Below are 17,248 nucleotides of genomic sequence, written 5' to 3'. Positions count from 1 at the left end.
AAATGGGACAATGTAACATAAAAACAAACAGAAGAGAAAAGAGGATGAACATCACAGAACTGAAAAGAAAAAATAAGCATCTCTTCTCTCCCTCATAATAATGAACTGAGATACGAGAAGTCAGTACCTGAGAATCTGACCTCTGTTAATATGAGTTACACAGAGATGGTACCTGACACTCGTCACTTTTTTTTTATTAATACATCTAAAAGTACATACAGATCATTTTGAATATTAGAAAATGGACAAGTTACATACACTTTTACATACAACAGAAGATAAACATACTACTATGGAATAAAAGCAGCATCCTTCACCGCTGATAAATAGAAGAGCAATGCAGATCAGTAAAATGAGGCAGGTGAAAATAGAAAAACAGTTCCAAGTTACCGGATGGCTGAAGCCTAAAGATATAACATTGTAGGAGAAAGCGCTTTGGAAATTACAAACCATTGGAATGCAAGATAGTTTCATGCCATAACTCAGACTGCATGAGAGAGGAATGCTCTCTACATTTAGTCCTGACTATGAAAATCAGGTTCTCAGACCAGGCAGGGATCACAGGAAGAAACTGAAGTATATCCTTGAGATTTAGAAGTATTTGAGAAATTGTCCCCTACACTGGATAATTCACGGAAGGCCCGGTTTGAATTACTTAAAAACTTGAATTACAGAACTTAAATAAAGAAATTATATTTGAAAAAGTATTTTATATCCTGGTATTTAATGGATTAAATTATGCTGGAGAACTATGATGTGAGCTTAGTCAGGAACACATTAATTAACATATATTTGAAAAGCATTTACATGTTTGCTTAAGCAAGTTAAATTACTTCTATCTTGTTTATTACCTCATTAATGTGTTTGGTTAATCCTTTCTTGTAAGACAAAAAGGCATATCATAAGAATAACATCTATCATTGATTAGATGAAAGAAAGAAGAGGTTACTCTTAAAGGAATGAAAGTGGAATTCTGGTTCTACTGAAAAAGACTATACATACTTATAAAAGAAGATAACTGGATTTTTCTCAGCTTTTCATTGGCACTTAATATATTATTAGGAAGTTTTACAAAACCAGTTGCAATAAAAAATATAACAAGTATGTTTTATGAACCGTTATTGGTACTTGTGCTTCTTAATCACTTTCTTTTTATTTAATACTTACCTTGATAAAACAAGGTAAATGGAATCTTTTGATCTTAAGAAACTAGCAACTTTGAATAAATCTTCTGAGTACAACTGAAGTACAGATTAACTATACTTAAAATGAACCTGCAGGGTGTTTTACTCTGGGGGGAGACATATTTCCTCTGAGGCCGATTCCTTGATCTCTGTTTCCAGGGGTACCCTGCGACCTGTAAGCCCGTGGCTTACACATTCCCTCAGTGGCTTATGCTTTCCAGATGCACATTTACCTTCTAGCTGGCTTAGAGGGAACTCTGTTCTGAAGAGAATGCACCATTACTCCCCCAAAACCACAAAAAACACCATGTGTTTTTTTAAAGGGACAGAACTTCACAAAACTGAATGATCTCTGACTCAGAGACATCTTAAAAAAAAACCTCCCCTCAACTCCAAAAGGCACTACTGCTGTTTTCAACACAGTGTTCAATGTTTCAGCATTAAAAATAAAAGGTTTTTAATGTGTTAAATAATTTTCCCATTTAATATGAAAGAAAACCAAAGCAATCAGATCCTCAGATTGACTTCTACAACATGATATGGTTCCTCACAATCTTCCTTCATACGTGAGTTCAGTTGTCCAATTTTCTTAACAGAGTTCAGAGATTCCTGAATGTTCAGAAACACTATTTATGAGAACCAGAATCTGAATGCAATTATAAAGTACTTTCAAGCATTAAGGCTAGCAGCTAATATACTAAGCATTCTGAAAGAGGCATTCATTGCCTTGGGTACAGAACAGAGATTGCTGCCTAATTCTTTACCTGCTACTGTTCAGAAATAATCTCCTCAACAGCCTATCAAATATAAGTTCACCTATTAAGATGGTTCAAATATATTGGAAATTACATAAATTCCAATTTTAAATTCTAAATAGGATTCTAGAAGTGAAGTTAAAGATAATAAACATAATAAATGTGCAGACAGGTGCCTACCCCTGAAAGGTCAGCTCCAGATAATTTGCTTGTGTACTGTTTCCAATGTACACAATGGGCTCAGAAGAGCAATCTAGGGAACCTACATTATCTTTGGACTGAACATTCTGATCAAATTAAAATTATTAAGATTAAATGGCCAGTGCCTTCCAGATGTCCAGAGAGCAGATGCTTATTAGGTGGACTTGTGCCTACCAATAAAGACAGATTTCAGGATTTCAGGGCACAGCTCAATGCAGAGATCTAAGTGACCAGGTGCTCCCCAGAACATAAGGGGTACAACTGTTTCCTCATGAACGGCTGTTGAAAAGTTCAGCAACTCGTAATTTTAATACTTCTCACAATTTCAACACTTAAGTTGTGTTGAGGCATGGAAAGAAGGCCAGATGGAAACTTTATTATGCCATTTGGAAATAAAGTTCTAAGTCATATTCTAACAACAGGCTCAGGATTGTATTAGTAGACCCTGCTCAGCATTTATGATAAGAGAAACAAGGCCACATATAGGCCAGGAGAATGGACAAATGAGCAGAAGAAAATATACTGGTCTTTCTGCTCTTTGTTAGCAATCATAAATGCTTCCTAATATGATAAGCTGCTCATCTGGACACATGAGGAAAGAATTTATCTACTTTATTGGTTAGCTCTTTGATGGCTAACCAATTAAAAAAAAGCACATATGTAAATACTTTTGAATGAGAAACAAACCTCCTTTACCAAGCACAGGAATGAGATGGAAAAATCACTGGAATGCACTTTCGGCTAGAGGGGGAAGATCCAGTAATAAAACATACAGAGAGTTAACATTAAAGTACAATAAAATGCCACAAAACCCAAAAGCTGGATAGATAGAGAGACAAAACTGGATTCTTCTGAATGTGCCCCAAGAGAAAGTAGTGTTTCAACAGTTCTTTTTACGCTGAGGTTTAGCTGAAGGATGTCAGAAGGGGAACAAAGATTGTCCTGTCCAAAGTGTGAGCAGGAAAGGAAAACAGAAAAATAAAGTCAGTGGATCAGAAATACAGATTTGAGTATAGAATTCAATATGATCATCTCAGTCATATTCAAAGAAACATATCCCATAACATTTTTTATTATGATGAATCAAAATGCTGAAAAACAAAGCCACAAAGAATCCTCTATGTGCTCAGCTTGATTTTACTACTAAATAGCAGAATAAAATTGTTGGTGATTAGTATGAACATTCAGGATAAAATGAACAGAGGTGGATGCTGACTTAGGGTTATGTGAGGCCTGAGAGTGGTTGAGTGGGTGAGCCAACCTCTTTCTCGATTCATTCTTCCCTATTAACAAAAAATAGGCCAGAAAGCAAGGACAAAACCTGGGGGTGGGCTGAGGAGATGGAAGTTTTTGGAGAAAGCCAGGTGAGTCAAGAAGGTTCAAAGAATGAAGAAAGCATAATAATTAGGGGAAACTTATTACCTGGAAGTCAGGTGTACTGAATGACTTGGTGTTCCTCTAAAAATCAAGTCAAGTCCATCTTAACCAAGTCTTGTTTACTAATTGTACAAAATGAATCTAGAGTTGTAATGGGCCTTAGAGATCATCCAAACCCTCCAGTTCACAGATTAAGAAATTAAATAAATAAAAGCATTACTGGACTTGATAACAGGAAAATATTCTTTCACACATAACATATAATAACTCCAGAACATAAGATACTGGACTCAGAAGTTTTTATCACCAACTATAGTTTTTTGAATGTAACATATATTTAATAAAAGCATAATAATAAAGAGACTATCCATATGCCCAACCTTATTGGAGGTTTTTAACAATCACTTTATTCTTCAATGTTTCATTCATAATTTAACTTGTAAACATTTAAAAAGTTATACTGATAAGGGAAATCATTCACCTTTATACATGTTTTCTGGACAGAAGATCTGACAAATTTTTCAATATTAAGTTTTATGTTATCTGTTTTCAAAAGTGATCATTATTACATCCCTGATTTTATTTACAAGTGAAACATAGCAGGTGGTCATGTTTAGGTAAAGGTCATAATGCCCAGAAGTAGGGGAGAACAAAGGAAGAAGAAGAGGTATAGGTTTCTTCTTCCCTCCCATGGCAGAGGGACCTGAGAATGCTAGTTTAAACCTACGAGTTTGTATTTATTCATTTTCCTTCATTTTGTTTAACGAAAATGATCAACTGTTTTAGCAGAAGTAGCAGCATAACAGGAACCCATCTGAAAGTGTTAGTGATGGTGGTGGTGAGACTTGGGTGGAAGGCAGGAGTGGAGAAGGAAGAGGTGGCCCATATGGAATGTCCATTTACTCTTTCTGGTGGGGGGAAAGGGAGGGGAAGGAGGATGTGTCAAGAACTCCAGTCTAAAACCACCCTGGAAAAAATACCCAGTCTTTTTTTTTTTTAGTACCCAGTCTTTTAAAATTGTATTTTTTCTATCTCCTGCCTTCAAATAAATACTGTTAACCACTGCTTGGCAAATGGTGGAATAAAATGCATGCTTTAAAAGGCACACTGTTTTTGATTTTGTTGACCAATGGCGGTTATATTCTAAAAGAATTTCAGTGTATAGACTTTAAATCTGAGACAGATGACAGTTCTGTAAAGCCCAGAGTACATGTACAATGACTGTAAGAAGTCCTTTACAGGTCTGACATAGGCTAAGTGTGCCAGCACATCTTGCCGTGTGGGGCCGTTTTCAGCACTCTTCTCTCTAGGTATGTGGTGCCTCTTTTTAATCACTCATATTTTTCCTCTGGTCCCATTCCCTGCACCAACCCATGCCACATTCTCTTGTTCAAAGACACTGTGCTATGGAACTGGGGCAGGTACTGGGCATGCTTGTGATGGTCAGGTAGGATCATCTCAAGTAGGCATAAGGGAAACACTGAATGTTAGAGTGTACATGTGAATATTAGAACCTGCCTGTTAATATGGAGAAATGTATGCTATTTATCTAGAAACCTTATTAATGCTCTCAATATGTTTAAAAATGGTTAGTTCTAAAAGAGATGATGAGCCTTCAGAAAACAATATGATATAAAGGTAATACATTTGCTTTGAATTTGTCCACAGGAACAAAAAAGATCCTTGCTAGCTACCACTAAATGTAAATTTCAGTTATTTTATAACTCAGCTTAAAAAATGCAAAAGAAAAAAGTAAAAAATAAGTAGTAGAATCACAATCTACTTAATAAAAGGAGAAAAAACACTCATGGGAATTAACACTGGCTAGCGCAGCTGCTCTGTGGAGCTGGGCTCTCTTCCACTTTGTGAAAGAGCTGAAAGGGAAAGGTGTTCATTGGACAAATGATGCTTTGACCTTCTCAACTCATGTTAGTTAAAGAGAGGAATGGTGAACTGGGTAAAATGAGTCATTGTCAGGAAAAGCCCTTGGGACAAGGGCTTAACATCGAGAGAAACAGTGGACTTGTTGAGTCCAGGGGCCAATAGTAGGTTTCTGACAGCTAATTAAGAAGGTGATAGAAAAGTGTCATGTTTTTCTCCTTGAATGTTGGACAAAATATGGTGACAAGAACTGTAATGGTTGTAGTTAATGAAAAAAGTATCAAATGGCACCAGTTTTTATTTCTTTAAATTTATCTCTATATGTCACTATATATAATATTTTTTAAGAGTGCCACACTTAACATAATTGTTTTTTAAAGGGTAAAAGTTTAACTATTTGTACTATTAAAGGGCAATAAAGCTCTGAGGAACCTGGAAGCAAAAAATCTCAAGAGCAGGACAAGTGACTAGAAATGGCCTCTTGTGTGTTCAGTTCCAAAGGGCTTAGTGGAAAACTGGTAAAGTCTGAATAAAGTCTGCAATTTAGTCAACAGCACTGTCTACGTGTTTATTGGTTTGGATGACATACTATGTTTACATTTATGTTAGATATTAACAGTCCAGGAACCTAGGTGAAGTGTATACAGTATCTCTCTGTGATATTTTGCAACATTTCTCAAAGCCTAAAATTATTTCAAAATAAACATTTTTTAAAAGCATTAAAGCAAGTGTTAAAAAACTGAAGCCAACTGAAGCATTCTTAAAGCAAGTGTTAAAAAACTGAAGCCAACTGAAGCATTCTTAGTCTGAGATGCACTTATTCTGAAGCACAGACTCTACTGTGTATGAAGTTGTACACAAGTCAATCAGCAAGTGGGGCATTTAGGAAAAATCAGAATAACTATTTTTGATTACTTAGCACTAATTACTTACTACAACATATTGAAATTCATGTGTATATGATTTCTTTGCTTGGTCCTTGGAAATAATTAAGGGAAACTGCTCAAAATATAATGACTGACTCTAGTAACACAAAATCATGTTAGTAATTATCAACTTAGCTCAGACCTACCCTGTAAGATTTTAGATACCTGCATTTCTAAAAGATTTTAAGAAAATAATACCCAAATTTATTTAGCAACATAAAATATGATAAATTTATTACCTGAGGTACACCAATTTTTCTGCAAGCTTCGAGGAAATTCTCCACATTTCGTCTGCATTTTGCCATTGTTAATTTAGGCTGCAAAGGAAAGAAAACGTGGTGTTATTAGCAAAGTTTAAAAAAATTTGCTAACTAAAAATACTCTTGCCAACTGCTTCATAAACTAAATGTTCTACACCAGAGGGTCAGTAAACTTTTTCTTAAAGAATCAGATAATAAAGTTGTTAGGCCTCACGGCCATATGATCTGTTGCAACTACTCAAATCTGCTAAGAGCTTGAAAGCAACCACAGACAATATATAAACAAATAAGAGTGACTGTGTTCTAATAAAACTTTATTTACAAAAATAGGTACTGGCCTGTGGCCCATAGTTTGCCACCCCCTACTTTAGACATGGGCTTTGATTTTTGTAAGGCAAGTGCTAAATAGAGAAATTTTAGGAGGATGGTTTAATTTTTTTCCACTTTAAAGCAATATACACCAAAGAAAATTTGGAGGAATAACAAGAAAATTATTACCCACAGCTCAGTCATTCAAATATAATCATAGTTATTAACACTTTGGTTCATTTCCTTTCAGTCTTTTTAAAGAAAACAGTAATAATAATAAAAAAAAATCAATAGCCTTTGCTCATAAATATGTTACAGATGCATCATGTCTCTACTCAATGGTTATATTTAAAATTTTTTAAACATTTGAATTTTAAAAGATTGGATTAAAGAACCATTTTCCAAAGGGTGAAAATTTCCCATAGGAAATTTCCCTAGTCACTAACTAGTAAGCTTGCTTTTCTGAAAAGATCTCTGATGACTAGAACATAGTTGTATCACATGACCTAAAGTGATAAAATTTTTTGCCAAGTAGGGTTATCATGTAAGAAAGAAATCTGAATCTCATTTCCCAAAGTGATTAACAAACTCAATTTTTCAAATTCATCTGTTGGTTTATGTATCAGGCATGGAAGCCAAACATTTGCAGGAAATCTGACCTGTGGTTTTTACAAAGCAGATGAAAGCCTGTACCATCTCTAGAAAAAAAAACGGTTTCACTTGTGAATATCTGGGTTTTCTTCAAAGATGGAATATCATACTGTTGCCAAGAAGAGAGGAAATAAGATAACTACATAGTAGTGGTTGAACGAACTATAATCTTGGCCTGAGAAACGCAGCAGACACTAGGATTGGCTTTATCATAAAAGTTTTATAAAAGGCAACAACTGAGATGGAAGGAGAGTAATAATAATTTTAAAATTTCAAATTGAAAAGCTTTCAAAATTAAGTCTAGAAAGAAGATAACAGGTTTCCATGGAGAGCACCCCTTCTTGCCTATGCCAAGTTCTTTAACTGAGGTAAAAAAGTAAAAAAAAAGTGAAACATAAATAGAATCAGAATCTGCTTAACAGAAGGAGAAAAACAATCATGGGGGTTCACACTGGCTAATTCACACTGGAGCTGGGCTACTTCTCTTAGACTTTTTACATGTGAAAGAGCGGGTTTTCATGGTAGGAGTGATGCTATGGTTTTAACTCCTTGCTAGTTAAGAGTTAGGTAAGGTGAATTGAGGCGTAATAGAAAAGTCACTGTGGTGAAAGCTATTGGGACATGGGCTTAACTTTAAGAGAAACTGGGCAAAGAAAACATAGGACAGCTGCTTTTCACTTAGAAGAATTTTTCATTAGCTAGAAACTCCCTCTCCATATACCAGTAGAAATGGAAGCAGAATCAATGCAACTAGCTTCCCTTATTCTGAAGGGACCTTAGCTAAGCAGACCAGGATCTTGATCTGAGTTTGGGAGAGAAGGCTAGGGGCATCGTGTGCACAGGTGGATCATGAATGTGAGACTCTAGCAAAAGAAGGGGACCTGGGCATGTCGTTCTGTAAAAGAAGGACCCCTACATTTCTGAAACATCTCCCTTAGATGTTGGAAGGGCAGAGTGAAATAGGTCTTACTGCATAGGCAGAAAAACAAGTTTCCTTCTGTGCAAAAGAAAGGATAAAAAGATAGAGTTCGTGTTGCTAAGTAAGAAACTGGTCCAAGAGTCACCACCATTTAAGACAAAAAGAAAAGAAAGCTCAGAATAGTGATCCTGGGGTCCAACTCAGCATTATCTCTATGAGGAGTACTAGCACCCTAAATGTGTGTGGGTGGGGGGTTGAGGAGTAGAATAAAAAGATTCCTTTGAGATTTCCCCTACAAAGAGCAGATTTCTGACTGATGAAAGGGAAATGGAGTGGGGAACCATCATCTGTCTCCAGTCATTCCTTCTCTTAGCATGTCTAAATCCTAGGGATGTAGGTCAGTGTTTCATAATTGGGATACAACTCCTTCTTATAGTCTGATGAAAGCTGTGAATCTACTCTTGGGAAGAATACACATGCATACAATTTTAGGGAGTTCAACGAGTGCTGGAAGCCCTAGAAGTGCATGAATCCCAGGCTACACATCCCCGCTCTGTATGTGTCCAATGGAATGGCTAGTTAAAAGGACCGAGGGGTGTAGACTCCCTATCACTCTGGAGTGTAGAAGGACTCATGATTTTGCCTTAAGTCAAATATCAGAGGAACCTGCTACCCCCAAAAGCTTTTCCAGAACTTCGGATGACATAAAACATGGTTTTGGATAGCCATGTAGAGCCTGTTTCATTCCTGTAATGTACAGCCCGATCTGAATAAGAAATCTTATGTGGGTTTTGGGGAAGAAAGTAAATAACTTCAGCAAGAGGAAAGGAACTAGACTGAAAGGAACAAGAAATAAATGATTTTGCTATTTGAAAACTGAAATGATTCAGCATTTTTTCAGGTCATCTTCCATGGTGATATGGTTCTTTCAATGAGTTGTCACATCACAATATTTGTAATGATTTTTTTATATGATTCAATAGTGCACTTCTAACAATGTGAACTGTACTGCTTAAAACCTATGCCTATTGAACAATCGAACAGCAGTTTATCATACATCATAGATCCTCCCAAAATAACAAAGAAAGATGAATTATAACCTAATGGTTACAAGTACAAGTGCCCTTCTGAGTTTCTTTTGAAATACCTGGACTTATGACCTCCCCTTACAATGAGGGATCATTTCTTGAACTGGGGCGGGGGGGGGGGGAGCCTGGTTCATACAGTACATCATGAAAGTGTTTTATAAGTTACACTCAGAGATCTAATTAGCAGCTTTTCAAAGAATTACAATAAATTACTATGTGTTAATGTAGCCACAAAGAAACTGCTATGGTTTTTCATTTGTATTTGGCTTTAATTTTATATTCTCATCAGGAAAAATCTCTAAGAAAGTAAGTTACAAAGCTCTCTGTATGGTCAGAAGAACAAAATAAGGGGAGAAATAGTCTAATATGAGGGAGAGCAATTCAGTATGAAGGAATAATAGATATAAATATTTATACTGAAATCTAGTACTGTAACAGTATCCCCATTAAAGCAATATTGACTTATTCATAATAATCAGTATCATAATTTAAAAGTGAGGGTTTTTTTTTTGCTTTTAATTAAAATACTGGATGGTTTTCATCTGGTTGACTCAGAGTCCATTTTTCCACTCCCAAATGTTATAATTTGGGAATTTTTACATACTGAGGTGTTTCTCAACTTTATAGGTCATTTATTAACCCAAAAGATCCCCTCTTAAACAATTTTATTTAGTAGGCCTACTTGCTTTTAAGTGTCGAGGATACTATTTCAGGAAAGAGTTCTTTTATTTATTTTACTTTTTAAGAGGAATTCATGTTCTTGAGAGAATGGACCACTTGTAACTCATCTCTGTACCTTTCATCCTGTTCAGAATGCCTACCACTGACTAGCTGCTCAATAAATATGATTAAATGTTGTTGTTGATTTCGTTAGCAAGTTTTAAATGCTCTAATTTCATGTTATATCATGTTTCTTTGACAAGAAGGTCCATGTGTTTTATGTCTCTAAGTGGTTTAACATTGATAAAATAGTTTTATTTTTCCTGTATGTAAATATTTTACATTCTTAAATGAAAGGCACTATGTTTGGTTGATGAAGATAAAGAACCTCAGTCACCCTTACTCTCATATTCCACTTTCTACATGAGCTCCTTGCTACTTCCTAAGTATTTTCCCTGAAAATGAAGAATGATACATTTGTCTTTTTTTTATTACTAAAAAAATTTATTTTTCTTAATTCAGTTGACAGAAACTGGGAAGAATGCAAAGTATGAATAAGCCCTTCCCCTTCTGGCATTGCCAAACAGCATGTCAATTCCTGTTCTCTTAATCACCACCTTTAGGAGCAAAACCAAGTCTTTCAAGTCTTTGGGGGGCATAGTTGATTCGGTAGCGCTAATGTTCCTCTCTGCCTTTTCTACACAAAGCTGAATGCCTGTTTTCTGAGGTCACTAAATAAAAAATGGCTACCTATTTTCTTTAGAAGCAAATGCATGACTCTGTTTTTGGATATGCTAGAGGGGAAAGGGCCATATCAGCCTCTTGGGACCTTGGTAACAAAGCAGCCTTTATAATTAGAATCAAAGGTCCTTGGGAGACTTAAACGATTTGCATCTGGGGAGGCAGCAAGATGAATGTCCAGAGTGGCAAGCTATAGGCCTAGATACAACTGCAATTTGAGTAAAGGATTTGCATCAGGAAGTATGTGCTAAATAACAACAAGTGACCAGAAAATGAGATGAGGGCAAAACCTCTGAAAAGGTTAGACACGATGCACACTATCCATTCAGACTCATCAAAAGAGCTGTCACAACATCAAATGATCATCAAATGCACTGTGGAAACCTTGATTACCTCCTGTTGTGTGTGCGGACTAGTGAGGGGCGAGGAGCAGGTGGGGAAATCTGGATGTAACCAGTGGATGCTGTTGGTGCCTCACCCAGTGTCTCTGTGCTTAGCCTTTGCACCCATCCTCATTTCCTACCCCGACTCCCTGCTGGCTGCTAAGGGCTCAGAGCGGTCCCTTCTCAGTTTCAGCCTGATCCCATAGGGAGCCCTGTGAATGAATCACATCGCACTCCCACCTTGAGGAAGAGGGCTCAGCCACCACATTGTTCATCCCTGGCTTCAGGCTACGGGTAAGAGCAAGGTGGCCTAGGACAATTCTCAGAAATCTTTAGGGGGTAAGGTGTTATAACATCTGCAACTGTTAAATCGTGCAATTAAAATACACACACATATGAACACGCATAAATACAGACAAAGCAAGATGGCAAGATGCAGTGAATGTCAGCTCTAGGTGGCGGCTTTAAGGGTATTCTTTGTGTTATTCTTTCAGTTTTTCTCAAGGTTTGAAATCTTTCTTAATAAAAATTTGAAGGTGTGTGCCGCAACTACTGAGCCCACACACCACAACTAGAAAGAAGCCTGCAATGAAGAGAACCCCTGCCACGATGAAAGAGCCACCTGCTGCAATAAAGATCTTGCATGCTGCAACGAAGACCCGATGCAGCCAAATAAATAAATTAAAAAGAATGGAAAAAAATATTTAAAAATTTTGAAGGAAGAAAAAGGAGAGTTGTGTCAATCTAAAACTTGCTCTTTCTCTTGTGGGTTGCCATCCTGATACTGATGTCCATATCTAACCAGCAGTCTAAAAAAAAACGTGCCAGTCATCTTGAATGCATATTCTGCCTCATTTTCCACCTGAGGTTGGTCCCTCAATTATGTCACTTCTATCCCTGAAATATTCATCATTCTAAACTGCAATTATAATCACATTATTCCTCTCAAATTCTTTCTGTGTTTCCTGATTGTCTATACTAAGATAAACTTCTATCTCCCTGACATGGGACATGAGGCCCTTGTCACATGGCCCTTAGCTTACCTCTCTAGCTACATCCTCTGTCATTTACACCAACACCTTGTGAATGATCTATTCTGAACAACTTAAGAAATCCTTGAATACACCATGATCTTCCTTAGCTTTTTGGTCTAGGAATACTATGCCCAGAATGCGGTTCTCCCTCTCTGTACTGCTGGCAAATTCCTACTCATACATCAAGAATTAGTTCAAATTTTACCTCCTCTGGGAAGGCTTTCCTGAACTTTCCAGGCAGAGTTGAAGTGGCCCCTTTTTTGTATTCCCATAGCACACTTCTTACATACCTCTTTTATAACATCACACACAGCTGTTAAGTTATTGTTTACATGCCTACTTTTTCTCTAGTATAAGTGAGACCCGGAAGGCAGGGGCTGGACTCTATTCATATTTGTACCCTTAGCATTCTGCACAGTGCCTGCCTCTGTACTTAACAAATGTCTGATGAAGAGCCAACTTTTTTTAAGCATTATAAACTTACTACAGCTGGTGAGGGAACGTGAATGCTTGGGACAGATCGAGGCCGCACATGATTGGCCAAATGGCAAAGAACAACACCATCGGTTAGAGCTGCTCCAAGATCACAAGGCAGAGATACTTTTAACCGGTACTCAATATGCTAAAAGAACAGGAAAATGTGAAATATATTAATTCAAGAGTGGCTGACACACAGGACATAATGGAGTCACAATGGAATATTTTAAATTAGAAATCAAGTTAAAAAGCAAATAACTTAAGTACCACAATCTCTATTTTATCTTTCTATCCTAAGTCAATAACTTAAGGAGATCATATATATATATATATATATATGGCAGCCAGGTGACAGTGCTGCAAAGTTCCACAACAGAATTCATTTATAATTTTCTGACTAAAAAACAAAAAATAACTAGATCCAATTTTAAAATAAACACTATGTATGATGTAAGTGTGGTATGTATCAATATATGTATATGTGTACATACATATGAATTATTATTACTCTAACAAGATTTCTTTAAATCATGAGGCAGAAAAAAATTTTAAATGAGTAGGGTCAGGGGTTGAGCTTTATGGAATAACCCATCTCATTTTCCTAGTAAATAAGTGAAAAAATTCATCACACAATGTGCATCACAGCACACAATGGGCACTTGTTGATTCTATTAAAAATTATAAGTCAAATGAACAAGTGATGCCAGGATATGGGCTACACCAGGATCACTGAAAAATGTGATTCAAAGGCAATGTACATACTTTCCGTAGTTGATCTATTAATTCCAGCTCTTCTTCTCTCTGTCTTGAATTCTGTCTTGTTACCGGATCTTTAAAATCAGTGGTAGGTGCAGAAGATGAAAGAAGGGGTGACGCATGACCTAAAAAATATTGGTATGTAAGATAGAAAGGCGACTGCCAGTGCTGCAAAAATACTCAGATCCACCTGATCACAGTTTCCTTGAAAGTACAGCACTTTCTACTTCTGGACTGACCTTTTAAAAAAAGTTTTTATTATGGAAATTTAAAAATATGCACAATAATAGGGAGAATAGTATGAAAAACTACCGAATGTCCATTACCCATTTGGCTCAACTACTTTGTGTGTTTGATTACATCCATTTAAAAACGTTTCTATTGAAAAATATCGCATGCAAAAAATTAGACAAATCATAAGCAAAGAGTTGAATAAATTATCATCACAAAGCAGACACAAGCAAGTCAATAAATGCAACATTACCAACACACAGGAGACCCTCTCATGTTCCCTACCCATCAGTATCAGTACCCAACAGTTACTTCTAGTACCAGAGGTTCCAACTATGTACCTCCTGGCTTCTAACACCACAGATTAGTTTTGTCCATTTTTGAACTTTCTACATATACAACCATATTATATGTGCGTATGTTTTTATGTTTGGCTTCTTTTGATCAACATTATAAGATTTATCCATGTTGTTGTGTATATTAATGTGTTCATTTTCATTGCTTATTTAGTATCCCATTGTACAAATATACACAATTATTTATCCATTCTATTGTTGATGGACATTCAGTTTGGGGCTATTATGAATAATATTGCTATGAATAATTTGGACATATCTTTTGGTACAGATGTGTACATATTTCAGAAAGCAAAATTGCTAGTCATAGGATATACAAGGGTTCACTATTAGCAGATAATGTAAACAGTTCTCCATGCTAATTAACAATCCCACCAGCACTGCATCTCTGGTTTGAGTTTAAATCTCACTGTGAGTGTATCTATCAGTTATGTTAAAAATAGTTATTTTGGGAGTGAAATGTCTGCTTCCACTTCTAGGTAACGTCTTTGGGGGTCAGGCAGAAATTTGCCACATTAACTAAAAACCATGAGACTAAATAGTTTTTTTTTTTTTAATTACTGATTCATTTCTTTAACAACACAGAAAACAGCTTTTACCAACAGAAAAATCTGAAAGAGCACACTACAGAGAGAAGGGACATTCCCTGAAGGCCTGAAAGAGTAATTTTTTTGTTCAAAGACTATAACCTGCTTTTAGGTGGTACTGAGAAACTTTCTGACCAAAATGAATTCAAACAAGATTAAGATTCTCTTCCTTTAATATCAGTGAGATCACAGACAAACGCAGAGTTTATAACTTTTGCCTTGGTGACATCTCAGGGTAGAAGTTTATTTATTTATTTGTTTGTTTGTCTGGCCTCACCGCGCGGCTTGCGGGATCTTAGTTCCCTGACCCACGGTTGAACCAGGGCCCTGGGAGTGACAGTGCAGGGTCCTAACCACTGGCCTGCCAGGGAATTCCCGGGGTAGAAGTTTAAAAGTATGTAACGTATAATGTCATTGTATAACCCCCACCCCCCCTCCAATGCCCCTTTTAGCACTGCCACCTACCTTTATTTGTTTCTGCCCTGACAGCTCCTCTGAAAAGGAAGCTTTCAGGGCGCTGGGCCTGGTTTCTCTGAATAGCAGCAGGAAAAGAATATGCAGGGGAATGATGAACTGAATCAGCATGGAAAAGCAAAATAAGATTAAAGAAGATGGAAAAAATTAAATATAATAACAGACACATGACAAAAGTTCAATAAATGGCAAATGAAGAAAAAAGTTAAATATTGCAATGATATAAAATGATAATTTTGTTTATTAATATAAAATCTGGTATAGAAAAGTAACCTCCAGGACTTCCCTCATGAGCCAGAGGTTAAGACTCCATGCTCCCAATGCAGGGGGCCCAGGTTTGATCCCTGGTCAGGGAACTAGATCCCACATGCCACAACTAAAAGATCCCGCATACCAGAACTAAAAATCCCACATGCTGCAACTCAGACTCGGAGCAGCCAAATAGATAAATACTTAAAAAAAGAAGAAAAGAAAAGTAACCCTGAAAGTGGGAGGGCTGCTTGTATGTATTTTTATTTTTATTTTTTTTGCGGCCGGGCTGCGCAGCTTGTGGGATCTCAGTTTCCCAACGAGGGATTGAACCTAGGCCATGGCAGTAAAAGCCTGGAATCCTAACCACTACACTACCAGGGAAATCCCTGTTTGTATGTATTTTTAATTGTCATGTTACTTTTGGTATATCAATAAAGGCAAAATGAATGTTAATATATTAAATATAGTCTCTTACAAACCTACAGCCCTGCTAGCTCTTGCTCATTTTTTCATATCAAATGGCTGAGTGGTTGAATGACTAGATGAATTAAAAAGTGAAAAATGTGCAGAGTTCCTAATTTTGTGCCTGATTTCTCATTTCAGAAAAGGAAGCCACAGCCATCTAAGGAGTAATTTATCAGGAAAATCCTGGTAAAGAATTATAATTGGGATGTGGTTAATTGCACTTTTGTGTCTGTTACCTGTTTCTGTTGTAGGTGAACTTGATATAGCATTAGATCTGTGATCATTCTGTGGAGAAACATAGATACATCAATAATTATTATTCAAGAAGAGGCACTTTCCACATTTATGGAAAGTACCTCTTTCCACATTTGGGATTATATCAATAAAAGAAAAAAAACATGCAACTCTCCTCCAAAATTAAGTCTAGAAATGAGAATTTGGTATAATAATTCTGCATATTTTTTAAGGCCAAACTTTTCTTAAAATTAATTTTTATTGGAATACAGTTGCTTTACAATGTCGTGTTAGTTTCTACTGTACAGCAAAGTAAATCAACTATATGTATATATATATCCCCTCTTTTTTGGATTTCCTTCCCATTTAGGTCACCACAGAGCATTCAGTAGAGTTCCCTGTGCTATACAGTAGGTTCTCATTAGTTATCTATTTTATACATAGTATCAATAGTGTATATATGTCAATCCCAATCTCCCAATTCATCCCACCAGCCCCCAAGGCCAAACTTTATTTATTCTAGAGAATACAAGATTTATGTAATGCATTCTCTAAAGATAGTCCTATTATATAACAGGCCTTTCCTACTGTGAAAAATGAAATCATCCTAAGGCAGAAAATTTTATTGGGAAATGTATAGAAGAGAATAAAATTTTATTTTATAATAGTATTTTGCTGGCATACTTTCTAAAGTATTCCTACCCCCCTCCTTGAGTAATGTTTTAAGAAAGAGTGATGAAGGTTTCTTCATTTCAGTTAGGAAATGAGGTATTTAAAGATGATAGCTGTATTTTGAGACTAGTATTTGAATCCAAGATGTTTTTAATTTATTGACCAAAGGAACTGTAAAGGAGGAAGAACTAGCTCAACTGGTATAGAGTGTACCTAAAAAAAGGGAATGGAGTTAAGCTAATTTAAAAGGAAGTGTTGGTCAGCTGGGTTAAAAATATTGAAGACTTGGCAGAGGAGTAGAATCAAGAAAAGCTAGAATAACAACAGGTTTTCAGGCCTTGATAGCTAGTTATATTCAATAATCATTGAGCTGTA

The 17,248-nt window shown here is 36.3% G+C and overlaps 1 protein-coding gene across 6 annotated transcripts in view; it reads right to left on the bottom strand.

Moving 5' to 3' along the window:
• Window positions 1-17,248, bottom strand: part of LRCH3 (leucine rich repeats and calponin homology domain containing 3) — a 128,960-nt gene that overhangs the window by 2,954 nt on the left and 108,758 nt on the right. For 4 of the 6 annotated variants that reach the window (XM_060099388.1, XM_060099390.1, XM_060099389.1 and 1 more), the window contains 6 exons: window positions 16,204-16,252; window positions 15,242-15,349; window positions 13,609-13,727; window positions 12,854-12,991; window positions 6,564-6,641; window positions 12-3,082 (listed from right to left, as the gene is read on the bottom strand). In XM_060099388.1, coding sequence (XP_059955371.1) covers window positions 2,882-3,082; window positions 6,564-6,641; window positions 12,854-12,991; window positions 13,609-13,727; window positions 15,242-15,349; window positions 16,204-16,252 — 693 coding nt within the window. In that variant the 3' untranslated portion in view covers window positions 12-2,881. Of the gene's footprint in view, window positions 1-11; window positions 3,083-6,563; window positions 6,642-12,853; window positions 12,992-13,608; window positions 13,728-15,241; window positions 15,350-16,203; window positions 16,253-17,248 lie in introns of those variants that run through there. The other 2 variants (XM_060099391.1, XM_060099393.1) reach the window with 1 other exon arrangement.

This window comes from Mesoplodon densirostris, chromosome 5, assembly GCF_025265405.1.
Source record: "Mesoplodon densirostris isolate mMesDen1 chromosome 5, mMesDen1 primary haplotype, whole genome shotgun sequence".
Classification (NCBI taxonomy): domain Eukaryota; kingdom Metazoa; phylum Chordata; class Mammalia; order Artiodactyla; family Ziphiidae; genus Mesoplodon; species Mesoplodon densirostris.
Note: the sequence above shows the minus strand (reverse complement) of the source record. Positions and strands in the feature narration are given on the sequence as shown.